Genomic DNA, 15,912 nt, shown 5'->3' with positions numbered 1-15,912 from the left:
GTGATAATAAATAAATGGAATTCCATTCAAATATTTAGCTGGCTTGAGGCAAATTATTTCCCAAGTGAATGCGCATGAAAGACAAGGGTATAAGTTGGTATTTAATTCCAAAGGCAATTATACAGAAGAATCACAGCAATGAGATTGCTATGAATACAGGATGATTTCTTTATCAAATTATGTTTTCTTGTATTATTTCATTGTTTATTGGAAATAAAGAATTCTTAAATGTGCTATGTTGTCCTCAAGCATAAATAGGCTAACTATCTTTTCAGGTCATTTTGACTTTAACAACATATTTCAGAGTATAGTATGAAATGTTGCATTGACAGATATGACATACCTTAAGGTGCAGTTTAGGCTATGTTCCTGTTTTTAAGTCTGACAAGTGTTGTTGAGATGATAAAGGTGAACAGTTATCAAAAGTAACAGCTGTGAGCGATTTGTGCGACATTATCAGAACCAAACTACAAACTAACGGCGTCTCTAAATCGAATTTCCAATATGCTTCTTATTTTCTATTGGCCAAGAAGACGAGTAGTCCCGCCCCAGACTAACGCTATTGGCAGAGAACAGCCTTAAACATTTCTGATTGGTTAAAAGGGTAGCGGTCAGATTGTTTAAAAAACAACGTAAGAAGAAAACGTAGAGAGAAAAAAAAGAACAACGCACAAACTTTTTTTTCTCAATAGTTCATTTTATTTAAAATATTATGTTACAATGTTTTAACCTACATGATGTTTCTTCAAAGTTTTTTTCTTCATGTTTTATAACTCTGGTTAGTTTAACCTTCACACATTTCAGATATAAAACTATTGTATCCCGACATTGTTAATTTATGCCATTATCTAGGCTACATATAATAATGTATGCCTGCATCTCATTCACGTATGCATTATATCTTTTTCAATACAAAGCCCCTTTCTAAACTCACCACAGCAAAGGCCTGGTTTCAATCCCCTTGATTCAGCAGAAAAATAAATTAATGTTTTCAGTCAGAAAAGCTTCAAAGACTCTGTCAGTATTACACATAAGCAGTCAAATGTACAGAAGAAGCGCAGAACAAAGACATATAGCCATTAAACTTCAGTAATCGTCCAGACACAACAATTTTAGGGAAAACACTTAAAACATTAATAATACTTTCAAGGTGGGCCTAATGTTAAGAAAACACTCAGTGGAAGGTTAAAAGCTGGTTAGTGTCTTAAGTTTTAAACTGAAGCATTATGATGATCATAAATGGTTGCAGTTCAAGTTAATGTCCAAGAAACGCTAATAATCATCCATGTTATAAATACATTCTGGTACATTCATATTCTTTTTTTTCCCCCTGGCACATTGACACAAAATAAGAAACACTGACCAAACAATTAATATTTTATCGCGCTGGTGAACATTACAAGGTGGAACACTTTTAACATTTCCAAACAACACAAAAAGTGTCGCACCTGCACTCCTGACGAAAAGAGAAATTACACACACAGCTAACACACATAGGTCTTGTTTTTTTTTTCTTCATTCACATTGATAAACTGGCTGAGCTAATCAAATACAGAAATAATCAGGACTGGAGACACCAAATGAGGTTTGGTAAATATGCTTTAGACCACAGATGCTACTGTGCTGCTATAATTGGAGCCTTTACTCTAACCAGAGAGCAATCTGATACAGAATACACACTCACACACACATATAACAAACTCATTTATTGATCAGGGTATCATAGCCAAGGTGGCTTAATCATTTGGATGAGGATACGCCGATTTATCACTGTATTGTGCTGGAATGTAAAGGTTTGTCTGTTAAAGGAACAGTTCACCCCAAAATAAACATTTGATGAATATTTACTCACCCTCAGGCCGTCCAAAATGTTAACGAGTTTGGGAGAAATTAAGCATTGCAGTGAATGGGTGCCATCAAAATGAGAGTCCAAACAGCTGATAAAAACATTATAATAACTCCAGTCCATCAATTTACATCTTGTGAAGTGAAAAGTGAAGAAGAAACAATCTGAGAGTGAGTACATTTTCATTTTAGGTGAGCTATTCCTTTAAGAAAATGGTCAAAATGTGCCTGTTCCTGTGACAAGTGAGACCCATCTTTTTGCCTATACTATATTTTAATCCTGGTTCTCTACTTATGCGTAAAAAAAAAAGAAAAAGAAAGAAAAATATAGACCACTTTGAAAAACGAAATGGCTGTTATTTTCGCATTCTGTGGGGATTTTGTAAATGAATTTGAAAGCAATTGCCAGCTGCCTCAGTTCTTTTTTCTCAAACCATATAAGAGCAGAAACACTGTGAAAACTATTCTGATATTCTCAATCTATCCCTCGTTTTTCCACTTCAGATCCTGTCAGCAGGTACGGTGTGGTGCTGTAGTCTCTCTATGACTGAGCAAGGGAAGCCCCTGCAGTCTTAAACAATAAATAACACTAAAACCAACTCAGATGAAGACTTTCCTCTGAGACCAACAAATAAACTGAACAAACACAACTGTCTCCTGAGCACAGCTTGTGTTTGATGCTGGGGCCCCCTTCAGGTCGCTTATATAAACTACACCTGTCCATAAACACTGTCCTGTCACTCCACACACAAACACGCACACTTCTCACTGCTCCCACACACGTATTAACTCTTCCTTTAATGGGAGAATAAGATGAAAATGAACTCATTTTAGTTCAGCAACACTGGGAAAATTAAGCAATAATGCCATCACATTATCATTTTAGAAAGATCCCATATTACGGTGACCTTGCTACACAAATTTATTTTTAAGGCAAGACTCCCCCCTCCCATATATACTGATTTATTTCGATAGCGCCTGATATTCAAATCACAAAGTGGTCATTGGTGACTTTGCTGCGGTGATAACAGTGCTCTAAAGTAGACTTACAGAAGAGCGTGCCTTCTAAACCGATGGCGTGGAAGATCTTTAGGTCTGGTCCTGTGTGCTATTTTACATGTACTGGTGCGAGTTCAAAGTATCTATTGATGAAATGACAGCAGAACCCGTTGGTGCGAAACATCCCCGTGGCGATAGTTATGCGTCTGCTTTTGCCACGATGATGGCATCTTGCGTTGCCGTTGTTGTCATTTGGAACGCTCTGCATCTGAAAGGCACACTTTTGTCTCCGTGGGAAACATGGTTGGTATGGCGTCGCTAGGGTGTTGCCATGGTAAGATGGTCATTATGGTCTGCTTTAGTGTGATGATCCAGCGCAATTCCACAGAGGCTCTAGAGGGGAGTTTTAGGAAGTGGCGATCTCGCCCCCTAGGTGGCGCCATCCCTTCTGCTGCTCCAGTGGCGAGAGGTAATCTGCAGTACAGAATCATTTCATTAGCTTTACTCAACAATTAAAAGAATTTATTAAATTCTGCTTTCCCACCAAGTTTATAATCACATCTACACTCTAATGACAGAAGACATCCGTTATACTGTATATAAATGTTTAAAAGTAAATACTAGGGGTGTAACGATACGCGTATTCGTATTGAACCGTTTGGTACGACGCTTTCGGTTCGGTACGCGGTACGCATTATGTATACCGAACGGTTCGTTGGAGTAATTAATTATATTTGAAAAAAAAAAAAAAGAGAGAGAGAAAGAAATATAATGATATGCGTTCAACAAGGTAGCCCAATAACCCAAACAACGTAACAGGCAACGCCCCTGACACTCCCGAAGAAGAAAAAAACACCATCTTATATGTTTATGTTAGGCTACTCAGCAGGCGCTCGCTCACTCAGTACACGCTGAAGGCTCGTTGCAAAATAGCCAATGCGTTTAACAGACTAGAAATGAGAAGATCCTCCAATAACCAACAGGTCTGGTGTTTGGGTGCACTTTGGATTCCCTTTAAGCTATAATGGTGATGGCAAGAGAGTGGTGGATAAAAAAACAACGGTATGTCGCATCTGCAACATGACAGGGTACACCAGCGGGATTACAAAAAAAAAAAAAAAAAAACCAGCGGGAATATCTGGGATATATGCGTCAGTACTATCTGGGAAAAGACGAAAAAAAGGAGAAACATGCACGCAGCAAACTATCCCTGCAGCATTTAGACACTAGCTTACAGGGAATCCAACCCAAACACCAGACCTGTTGGTTATTTTAGGATCTTATATTTCTGGTCTGTTAAATGCATTAGACATTTTGCAACGAGCCTTCAGCGCGTGCTGAGTGAGCGAGCGCCTTAGGGGCCGTTCACATATCGTGCCTAAAAACGCGTGGAAAACGCTAAGCGCGTCTTTCTCCTGAGGCGTCTGTCTTTGCTAAGCAACAATGACGTGCTCTCTCCATGAGACGTGGAAATTTCAGCGAAGGATAAATGGATTTGCAGCTCTAAAAATCGCTTGCAGTAGCTCTGCTACTGAATTTATTTCAAAATTGCAATCCATATACAACTATGATCAGCTGTTCCTTCATCTTGGCTGAGCTCTCAACCTTGTTACGGGAAAGGATGAAGCTGATTGGTTGGTTCTTGTCACATGACCCGCGGTGCGCTTGCGGCATTCTGAAAAGTTGAGATGTTTTTACATTTTGCTGTATCTAAAACGTATCGAACCGAACCGAACCGAACCGTGACATCAGTGTATCGTATCGAACCGAACCGTGAATTTTGTGAACCGTTACACCCCTAGTAAATACATAAAATAAATAAAATATGTATTGTAATTTTAATAATAAAAATTAATGAATATATTTTTTACATTTAAAAATTCAATTATAGTATTAAATTTGTAAGCACTTATAAATAATTTATATTTATAATAAAATATAATGTATAACAAAATGCGTTAAATAACCTTCATATTTACAAATATATATGTACATTCACATTATAATTTTGATAGATTATAGAAAAATATTTTAAAATGGAAAGATTATTTAATATATATTATACTTCATATTAGAAAAAAATATTGATTTATATATATATACATATATATACATATATATATATATACATATATATATATATATATACATATATATATATATATATATATATATATACATATATATATATATATATATATATATATATATATATATATATATATATATATATATATTTCTTTAAATAATAAGTTACTTATAATTATCTTTACATTGAAATATATAATTAAATAATTTAGATTTCATTCTTTATATTTGAATTAATATAAAAGTAAATGAATATATTATCAAATTGATATACATCTATTATTATAAATGTGGTACAGAAAAATATTAATATTTAATGTATAATTAATTTCACATTCACTTCTGTTGAAACACAAGCACAATTAAAATATGCCAATTTATTATTCGCTCAATGAATAAAACAGTGTTCAATAATCAAAAGCATATTTGCTGGAATATTTCCAATCAGTGCTAGCCTACAGTGCTGAATAAATCCATTTCCTGCATTTTGTTTTACATAATAAAGGAATACATTTCCATTATGTGATCTTTCGAGAAGGTGCAGCGTTCATTCGATGCATTGACATGTGACTCTGTCCTTGATATGATTGAACCAGCAATTTAGGTTTAAGTGTGAGTATGGTCATCACATGAGTACACTCCCAAAAATCCCATTAACGTGTGTGTGTGTGTGTGTGTGTGATAAAATGAGGGCAAAAGGTTTTCTTACCATTATTACTACAGTTTTTATTGCCTTTGTCCGAGGCCTCGTCTTCAACCTTTAACATATCAAAAAGAAACTCATTAATAACAAATGACAAGAAAGGTAAAGAAACTCAAGTTATAATGCAAGTCATTTATACCTCTTTCCTCCATTTGAGCTCACAGAAAATCCTCTCAAAGCACTCGTGCATGTAGTTAAACTGGAGAAGGGAACACAGGCACACACAATTCAGGGATTATTTCGGTTCAAAATGTTCTACATAATCATAAACATAAATTCAGCGGGTAAATAATAAAACTCTAATTCTAATGTTTGGGTGACTTACATAAGGAGTGAATATTTTGACCCAGCGAGGTTTCTTTTCTCCACGCACATATTCAAAACAGAAGGCCATCCCCTCTTCATCGGTGTCCCATCTCTGCATCTCTGACCATTCGAAGACGATCACCTGATTCTGTGAGTCACAGATAAACTATTACAAGGGGCAAACAAACCAAACACGTTCTCACACTATTTGGTGATATGCTTTAATATGTATTGAGGCAAATAAAACATTCATTTGCTCACCTCAAGAGTGCCGTCCTCTGAGCAGGCGTGCAGTTTGAAATGCTTCATACTGATGGCTGTGATCACATGACCTTTCCTCCTTGAGTCACATGCACAGTGAGGGAACATCACCTCATTATATCCCTCACATGAGCGCAAAAGACTCAGATACTGAAGAAAACAAGCACACACAATTGTTTATGTATGTTAAAACCAACATCTTTTCCCATGTTATTAATTGATTGTGCTTTGTGACAAAAAGCAAAAGAGTCCAGGTCACATTCACTCATAAAAAAACAACAACAAAAAAAAAAACATGTTTTGTACCTAGTGTTGTTAACTAAAACAAAAATATGTGTACATTTTATACATTATTATAATTTGTTATATTTAAGAAAATTAATTAGATGAAGTCCTACAATTATCAATCAATCACAATTAATAAATGTAAAATACTTAACTAAAAATTACAAAAACATTGAATTACTAGAACTTATTTTTTTTTTGAATATTCAAAATATCAATAAAAACATAAATAGTGTATAAATAATACTTTGTGCCATTTAATATGTATTTTTAAATTAATGAGAAAGTTATTTTATGCTTTAATATGAATTTTTAAATGAAAATAAACTGCCTGCAAAATGTTTTAATTTGTGATTTTGTTTTATTATAATTTTTATTTGATTTTGAGGTGAAGCGTGGCCTGTTGCCAGGTTAACAAAAAGATAAATAGCATTTCTATGCAGCATTTTATGATGGATAAAGTATGAGAGACCGTTGTCATCTTTCTCTGTTCTGCTAGTTTTTGCAGCTGGTACGCTTTATCCTCTGCTTTAATGAAGCCCTTCTTCACATCATCCTGTGCCTGAAAAAAAAAAAAAAAAACAAATGTGAAAGATGACCAGCTCTGACTGATATGATTATATGAGGCTCAGCTGAATAGCTGTTTGAAAAAAAAAACATGAATTTGTTTTAGAGGCACCTTATATGACTTCAGCTATACAAATATGTTGAATAAAATGTAAATGAGCAGGTGAGACATTTACAAGAAACCCTGCGAGCTGTACAAAGTCCATCTGTGCTGTCTATAGTCTGAATGTATTGTAATGTGTTTGTCCTCATTGTTTTAGTTTCAAAGAGTCCGTCATGAACGTTTTAAAAGTCTGGAGACACTATATTAATTTAATTTGCAATGAAGGAGAGAAGTGACAATAAAGCATTGGTTAAAGCCGTCGGGACTGACCTGATGGAAGCAGTAGTGCAGGCCAAGAGGGTTGTCCCGAAGCAGTTCCTCTTCCTGTGTGCTGAAGAGCCACTTCCGCATTGTGAGACACGTCCCGGGCACGGCAGAGGTGTAGTTCTGAACATAGAGCTTGTGCGGGAACTCATTAGGAGCCAATTTGCGCACTGACATCACAGAAAAACAGAGAGAGATTTTCAGAACAGTTTAGTCAGCAGCTTTGTATGATGAACAAAATTAAAGCTTGCAATTCACTGAAAATTCACTCTAATTATATATCTATATCTATATATATATATATTTTTTTTTTTTTGGATTTATCAAAGAACTGTTTTCAACATTAGTAAAAATAATAAATATTTCTGAAAATTAATATTTGACATCACAAGAATAAATATATATAATTTTTTTTTAATATTCAAATAAACAGCCTTGAGTTGGATCTTTTCTATGAATTAGCTAACCCAGTTTCACAAACTAATTCATTAAATGATGCTCTGTCTCAATGATCTAGTCTAGTTCAACACACAAAGCTATCGTATAACTAGCAATAGTGGGAATCTTAAAAGCCCCACGCTAGTTATGCTTCTACACTATATTTGATATTTAAAACTATTTAGCCATCAAGTGGCATAACCATGTGCAATATTTACAGACAAAAAACAAAAATCATTTTAATGGCTGGTGAGCATCCACTAGACCATTTCGAAGCAGGCTTTCAGAGTTCCTGTACAACCCCCCACCTTCCCCAGCTCCACCTGTATACACTGCAAAAAATGCTTTTCTTACTAAGATTTTGTGTCTTGTTTCCAGCCAAAATGTCAAAAAATTCTTAAAATCAAGAAGGATTTTCTAGAAAAGGAAAAATTATTGTCTTGTTTTTAGAAAAACAAGTGAAAATCAAGTAACTTTGTTTAGAACAAGCAAAGTAATCTGCCAGTGTGGTTAGCAAAATAATTTTATTTCGAACAGAAACCGACAGATTACCCCATCGAAAATCTTCCAAGAGTTTTCATGATAGAAATACATTAAACGTACATATAAGCTATGTTCTCTAAATCTATGTAAAGGTTTTTGCAAAAGATTTACACTTAAATTTGTTCTGTTCACGATTCATTAACAAGGCTAGGTAGCACCTTATCTGATCTTGCCAGCTGGGTCAAAAATACAGGTTTGTTTGTTTGATTAAGAAGGTATCACAAAGTGGCAGTTTAATTGCTCTTAATAAGAATCATAAATACAATTACTTTTGACTTCATAACAAGGTCAACTGATTTCCACAGTTTAGTTTAACCTAAGTGTCCGAAACTGATTCAAAACATAAATGCTTGAAGGAAAATGGAGCAATTCCTCACCAAACGAGTGGTTAATAACTTCAAAGAGAGCAAAGTAACTGGCCATGATGCTGTCCATCCCAACCTTTATGACAAGAGCCTAGAAGAGAGGGGGATATGATGATTTATGACTAGGATGAGCTTCTCTTGAGGTCATTTGATATTTGAATATGATATTTTACCTGGTAGACCTGGTCAGTGGTGCTGTTCTTTCTTACTCTTACTGAAGCTGTGGTTTTATCAGGCAGTGCTATTCGTAGCTCGACATCACTTATGCCGTTGTTGTTCTTTAACACAAGACACAAGATGAAATGCTGTTTTTGGCCAAAGCTATTTACGTTTGCACACACATACTGGACTTACCTCATTCGATTCAGACAGGAATTCTTGCATAATGTCACTCTCACCAATGACCCGCACTGAACACACTGAAACATATCGACAGACAGAGAGAAAAACAGGATATATATTTATAGAGAGAAGTGCATTTCATAGCACATGCATGTATCACAAAGTCTCTGTAAACAAGCGTGCAAAACCACTTTCATAGTGGCTTAGTGGAGAGAGGACAAAACCAAAGCCATACAAATCATGTGCAATAAAAATAAATACTGCAATAAAAATTGATCACCTTGTAAAATCAAGAGAGTCTGACAAAAAAATTAAAAATAAAAAAATAAATACATTTTTAATTAAATGTCCAGGTCACTCCCTAGTCCCCACCAAAAGGAAAAAGCTAACTGAGACTTTTTATAGCACTTATACTTCATTGCTCTTTTTTTGTTTTTGTTAATTTATTCAATTTATTCATTCTGCTAAATGAATAAATGTAAATACATCTGTGTGTAAATCATAAAGGTAATAGAATGCTGATTATCTACAATTCTGTTTGAGAGATTTAAAATATATTGTAAAATTAACTTATAAACCTTATTTATAAAAATTTCTTAAATTATTATTCGTTTTATTAAAACCCATATGCAGTTTCAAATTAATTCATTTTCAATATAATATATTTAGTGGATATCTATATATATATATCTATATATATATATATATATATATATATATATATTGTAATTTATAAAATGTATTAAATAACCTTTATATTTAAAATATTTGTACATACATGTGTAATATATATATATATATATATAAATAAATAAATATATTAGTGCATTAAATTAAATGTTATTTTATTAAACAGTCATATAGTTAAAAGTAGAAAGTTGGTGGGAGTTTAATTGCATTTTTGGTGGAAATAAGAGGGTGAATGGGACAAGGACACATTGCAAACAAGACCAGCATTTATTTTTTCAACCCTTGCATATTTTTCATGATTGTAATAAAAAAATAATGCATAAGAATTAAAGGCCCGAGGTTAATTTGACACGTTTGACATCCTCTGTCTCACCTCTCTCCATGTATTCCTCCAACCCCCTCCTCCGAGCGTCCAGCTGCTGTTCAGACAGAGAAAAGGGCCATTTCCCTGGAAGCTTTGGGAAATTGTAGTTGGAAAACTCTCTCTTCAGGTTCTGATGAAGAATCACGAACTCCCTGTAACGCTTCGAACACAGCTGTCTGCCCGACATGTACACATTATACACCTAAGACAGGAGGAGCAAGAGCAGATCAGAAAGATTATCAACACCGAACAATAGCCAAAAAGTAAAAAGCTTTCGTGTCTTTCCACACGACTCACCACAAACTTCTCCGAGTGCTGTTCCACATGTTTGTATGTGGGGATTGAAATGGGGACGGCCTGCTTGTCGCTGTAGTCGTAATTGGGCTGCACGGCGCTTTCCTCGCCTCCTTCAAGTCCGTCTGCTTCCTGTGCCGGCACAGAGAGCACGGTCAACACCAGCTCCCTCTCTCCAGCCCTGATCAGATCCACCACCTGCTTGTGCGTCGCCCCCTCCACGCTCACCCCGTTACTGCAGGAGAGATGCAAAAAAAATGTGTCATGTTACAGGGGTGAAAAATTAAGATGCGGACGATTTTTTCATGCTTTTGAAAGAAGTCTCTCTACGCCCTCTAGAGCTGCGTTTGTGTTACAGTCAAAACAACTAAATTGTGAAATATAAATATGTCCTATTTTAATATTTTTTAAATGCAATTTTTTTTCGTGATGGCAAAGTTGAATCTTCAGGCCTTACTCCAGGCGTCAGTGTCACATGATCCTTCAGAAATCATTCTAATATGCTGATTTGATGCGATATATTTATTTTATATGTTTAACTGTCACTTTACCATACAGTTTTAATTAGACATCTGCACCAAGGAGCTTTTTTCTTTAAGTCTATAGTTCTAGTTTTTTTGTTTTGTTGTTGTTTTTTTTTTTTTTTCAGCTGTTTGGTTTACAGAGTTTTTCAGTTCATAAAGGTTCATTGGGATCTCCATTGAGTTATGAATTAATAATATGAGCCCACCAACAATGAAAGAGAAAGCACATGCCACCTGCCCATCACTTATAACCACCATCACTAATTCATAACCCATGAGACAGATGGAGAGAGGCTGTATATTTCATGACGGGACACAATGGGGCAGACAGAGCTGACAGGCCAGCCTTCTATACACTACCACAGACATAAATCCATCAATGATTTGATTATATAAATCAAAAACTCTTCAGGAATGACTGATTTATATCCCCAACATTATTAAAATATTATTGTACAATAGGAACACTTTGTTTAAAACGAACACAAAAACATAAAATGGAACACTTAGGTCCTTTTTAAGATATGCTCTCTTATGCCAAGGTGTCATATAAAATCACGTGCTTGAAAACTTGAGAATGGCGAATAATGAGTTTGGAACAGGAACAAGCAGTTGTGTAACATGACATTCACATTCACATGACCAGCTAGAGACTGCAATCATTCCCTACTCTACACTTCCTCATTTCAGACTGGAAGCACTGCGAACTGTTCAAGTGAAATATTGATAAGGGCTACTGTAAACACACCACATTCATTTTATTTTCCTTCTTAAACGTATTCATGTTTATATTATTGAACTGAGGACTGGAGAGACACTCACCAAAACTAAATGGAAAAACAGCTCAACGCTCATAAATAAACTTGGGTTTATGAACCCACTCCTTCTTCCTCAAAGGAGTTCCTCAGGAAATCAGCCTTGGGCTGATGAAACCTTTTACATTTTAGGAACATTTCCAGACAGAAAAAAGATCATGTTAAAACACTACAAAAATAAATAAATCAAATCTTGGAAACTCCAGTTCACTATTATTATCCCAAATCCCTAGTTAGATTCTTTAAAACGGTCTAGATGCAACATTTAAAGAGACAGTCCACCAAAAATGTTACTTTTGCTGTCATTTACTCCCTCCTTACGCTAATAGACTGCTTAGTTTACATTCAGATCAAAGCGTACATACACTGCATACGTTGTTGTTTACGTATGTGATACTCTCCAAAATGACATTATAGGGTGATGCGGAGGAGACAAATTGTTGAATAAATTTGTTATTTTTGTTTTCTTTGCACAAAAAAAAGCATTCTCGTAGCTTTGTAAAATTACAGTTGAACCACTGATGTCACGTGGATTATTTTAACGTTGTCCTTGCTACATTTCTGAGCATTTATCATGTAAGGATCCTTGCTGTCTATGGGAGGTCAGAGAGCTCTCGGAAATCATCAAAAATATCTTAATTTGTGTCTGAAGATGAACGAAGGTCTTACAGGTTTGGAACGACATGAAGGTGAATAATTAATGACAGAACTTTCATTTTTGGTTGAACTAGGTTGTCCCTTTAAGTAAACTTGACCGAGGCTCAGTAACAACCTTCATGTCCCTAAGAACACTTCGCATTTCCTTCCTTTCAGGGAGGGGTAAATGTTTTCATGACATTTTCAATGAATGTAATATAAGTCAACATGGGATAAAATTAGAAACATCGAATCAGATCATGCTCAATGTGAATAAAAGTTATGTTTTAAAGAGAACAATAAGCGATAAAAAGAAGTATGAAATAGTTCAGCATCATTTTTATAGAGAAAACTGAATAATAATAGAAATACACTCTCCTTGCACTAGTGTGTAACACACAAGCGATTTCATTGTTTACATCCACATGCCTTGAGTTTATCTACTACACACAAATTAGATGACCGCACTGCATATCAAGTTCAGGTGATAAAGAGTGTCTGGGGGAAGTGGTCTGAGCGAAGAAGGCAACAGTTCACCACTAACATTTGAGTTTATTGACATTATGAAGACTACAGCCCTTATGAAGCCTTATTCAACTCCTGAATTTCCCAGAAGATAAAACATTGACCCCAATACGTCTAATTTTTTAATGCTGATCACGTTACCTGTGACACCTCCAATGACTAATTATGGCCAGCGGCGTGGCACTATACATGCATAATGCAGCTTATGAATTAATATGCAATGTACAGCGTCTGCAAAATATTCACTGAAAGAAGATACTTCCTTAAAACTGTTCTCAGGGTTCACACAGTTGCTCAATGCAATAAATATTGCACATTACACCACTACACAAATATTATTATATAGTAAAAATTCAATGAATTAATTACAGACATATTTTATGAATTTTCATATATTCTTTGGTGAAGTTTAAGCAAATAGGCTATTATTTTATGGTTGACATGAAATGCCAAAAACAAGCATGGCAGCCAATATAATACTGATATATATATATATATATATATATATATATATATATGTATATATATAAATAAATAAATAAATATATATATTAGTTAATATACCTTTGGCATCAAAGTTGCATGCATATATATATATATATATATAATATTTACTAAAACAATTTCATTCATTTTTAAGATTGTTGGAATTGCCACAAGTGAAGCTCTATTAAAAGCAGGAAAATTGACATCTCAAAGTGGCCAATACATTGGGATACTTATCACTAAATATCATGTAAAATATGTGTTTCTTTAAATGCATCAATTTTATGTAATCTCATTGGCTATTATAGGTGCATTATTTCGCCATTTACTGAACACAATTCGACTGCTTACTTTTTAAAATGATCAATTATGCACTTCCCAGGGCACCGTATATTAAAATCAAGCACAGTTTAGGATGCGAACGTGACGGGAACTGCATTTATCTGCTGCATCAGTGATAAGAGATCGATATGACAGCATGCTGTGATCATGCATCATTCTCGTATCAACAAGTCACCGAGCGCGAGACTCTTCTGGATGCAGCCAGCCACACATAAGCTTCAACGGAGCCACACACAATTATTGAACACCAAACCAATGATCCTGTTGCACAACAACCGTTCAGCGTTTGAGAACTTCCCAGGACGCGTTATCTGCTCAAGCCTTACATAATAACGATCTGTTCTTGTACAGTATTAGCAGGGATGTGTTGGCATGCACGGCCACGAAAGCTTGAACAAGTCCACAGATCCCTCGGCTAACGTATAAAAACAACGTCAAGCCACCAGTGCGCTTTGTCAAACAGACTGACAGCAAAGCCGTGCTGATTTCTAGCCTAAAATGAGTAATAAAGTGGAAAATGAAAGACTTACACCTCTAGTATTCGGTCTCCTTTCACTATACCGGCCCGGTCCGCCGCACCCCCGGGTAACACGGCGCTGACATGCTGGAGAGGAGCGTACAGCTCCCCGTTAATGCTCCGCAGCTGGCCGCCTTCACTCACTTGACCGCGGACGTTGAATCCGTATCCCGATTCCGACTTCACGATCCGAACCATACGCGGACCCGAGGTCACCATGGTCGGGGTCTGGTTACCAGAGCCGTTAACGCGGGGCGCTGCTGCGGGCCGAGCAGTCTCATCTCCCTCGATTTCCGCCATCTTTAACTCGGTTTTTTTTTTACCCCCCTCTCCTCCCGTAGGCCTTCAAAACAACAAGCCAGAAATACAGTACGCGTGACCCGCCCAACCATCACAAGACCTCTTTCACTTTCCCTCACAGACTGTGTCCGGTGTCTTTAGATGGGGCCAGAGAGCCTCTGTGGAGCCTTTCAGATTGTTTCGGGGAATTATAAGAGGATATCCTGTAGCTATACATTTACAAGACACAAATGAAAGTTAGTTGAGTAGAAGCTACTACCAGAGCGATACAAGTTTACCATAGCTAATTATAAAAAGTAACATAAGATACCAGAACAGAATGCAATATAAAAAGGGAGCGGGGATAGTTGTCACTAATAGTATTAATTACAATTGGTTTCAGACACCTAGTTCATTATTTTTTTTAAATTCTTCTCCAAAAAATACTATTTTTATGACGTCATTTTATTTAAGCTGTTGTGTAATCAATTGAACTTAATACAACCACACTGACATACATTCTGAAATACAAATACAAATATCCACTCTCAGATTCAGATTTGACTTCATTTTCAGATTTGTTATTATTTTCAGATTTTAACAATGTTTTCAAGGCAAGAATATGTTTCACATGTCGGGGCAAGCTGTCATACTTTTGACCAAACATTTTGTAAATGTATTTATTTATTTGCCATTTTCAGATTTTTTGTTATTTTTTTTCTTCATGTATGTTTTAACCTAATGTATTATAACTACATAATGACTTTGGGTAGAAGGTCAAATCAGAGGAGTAAATTTAACCATATTTTACAAGAGTAAATTAGCCCTAATTTCCTCTTTATTTTATGCTCAGTCACTCATTAGTAAGAACAGTTGTTGTATTTTGACCATTTGATGGTGATGTGTTGTCTAAAATAATGATAAAGCGTCATAACATTACAGAAATTCTGACAGCAACATACCTTTGAAAAAAGCAACATTGAGAAAAAAAATATGACATTCATAATCTCTGTATTGGGTTTATGGAATTAAAAAGCTAGAGTGACATCTAGTGTAGCTATTTGTTACCACAGCTATATTTTATTTTATTTTATTTTTTCTATTCATGACTGCAGAGTGCATGTCAGTATCCTAGTATGGCTCTTTTCTGCCCCCTTGTGGCTCACAAGGAAACATTCCAAACATTGTTTGCAGTTGGGATTATTTGGTTTTGCTGACTGGAGAGGTTTGCTATTTGTATTTTTAGCAGGACAAACAAGGTGGCAACTGTCTGAAAATTAGCGACCTTGGCAAAGCCCTGTGTAAGGAAGCAAGACTGTGATGATTTGGCA

At 35.5% G+C, this 15,912-nt stretch overlaps 1 protein-coding gene across 1 annotated transcript; it reads right to left on the bottom strand.

Annotated features, from left to right (window-relative positions):
• Positions 1–676: 676 nt before the first annotated feature.
• On the bottom strand, positions 677–14,701 carry LOC113119993 (sorting nexin-27-like). Its single transcript, XM_026289790.1, has 13 exons — positions 14,316–14,701; positions 10,461–10,692; positions 10,173–10,365; positions 9,122–9,186; positions 8,941–9,045; positions 8,780–8,858; positions 7,428–7,591; positions 6,960–7,049; positions 6,203–6,352; positions 5,961–6,089; positions 5,775–5,834; positions 5,642–5,690; positions 677–3,318 (listed from the first exon to the last, which is right to left on the bottom strand). The coding sequence occupies exons 1-13, from the start codon at positions 14,600–14,602 to the stop codon at positions 3,251–3,253; spliced, it is 1,671 nt and encodes a 556-aa protein (XP_026145575.1). The 5' UTR covers positions 14,603–14,701; the 3' UTR covers positions 677–3,250.
• Positions 14,702–15,912: the final 1,211 nt, after the last annotated feature.

This window comes from Carassius auratus, chromosome 19 (genome assembly GCF_003368295.1).
Source record: "Carassius auratus strain Wakin chromosome 19, ASM336829v1, whole genome shotgun sequence".
Classification (NCBI taxonomy): domain Eukaryota; kingdom Metazoa; phylum Chordata; class Actinopteri; order Cypriniformes; family Cyprinidae; genus Carassius; species Carassius auratus.
The sequence above is the reverse complement of the archived record's forward strand: the minus strand, read 5'-3'. Positions and strand labels throughout refer to the sequence as shown.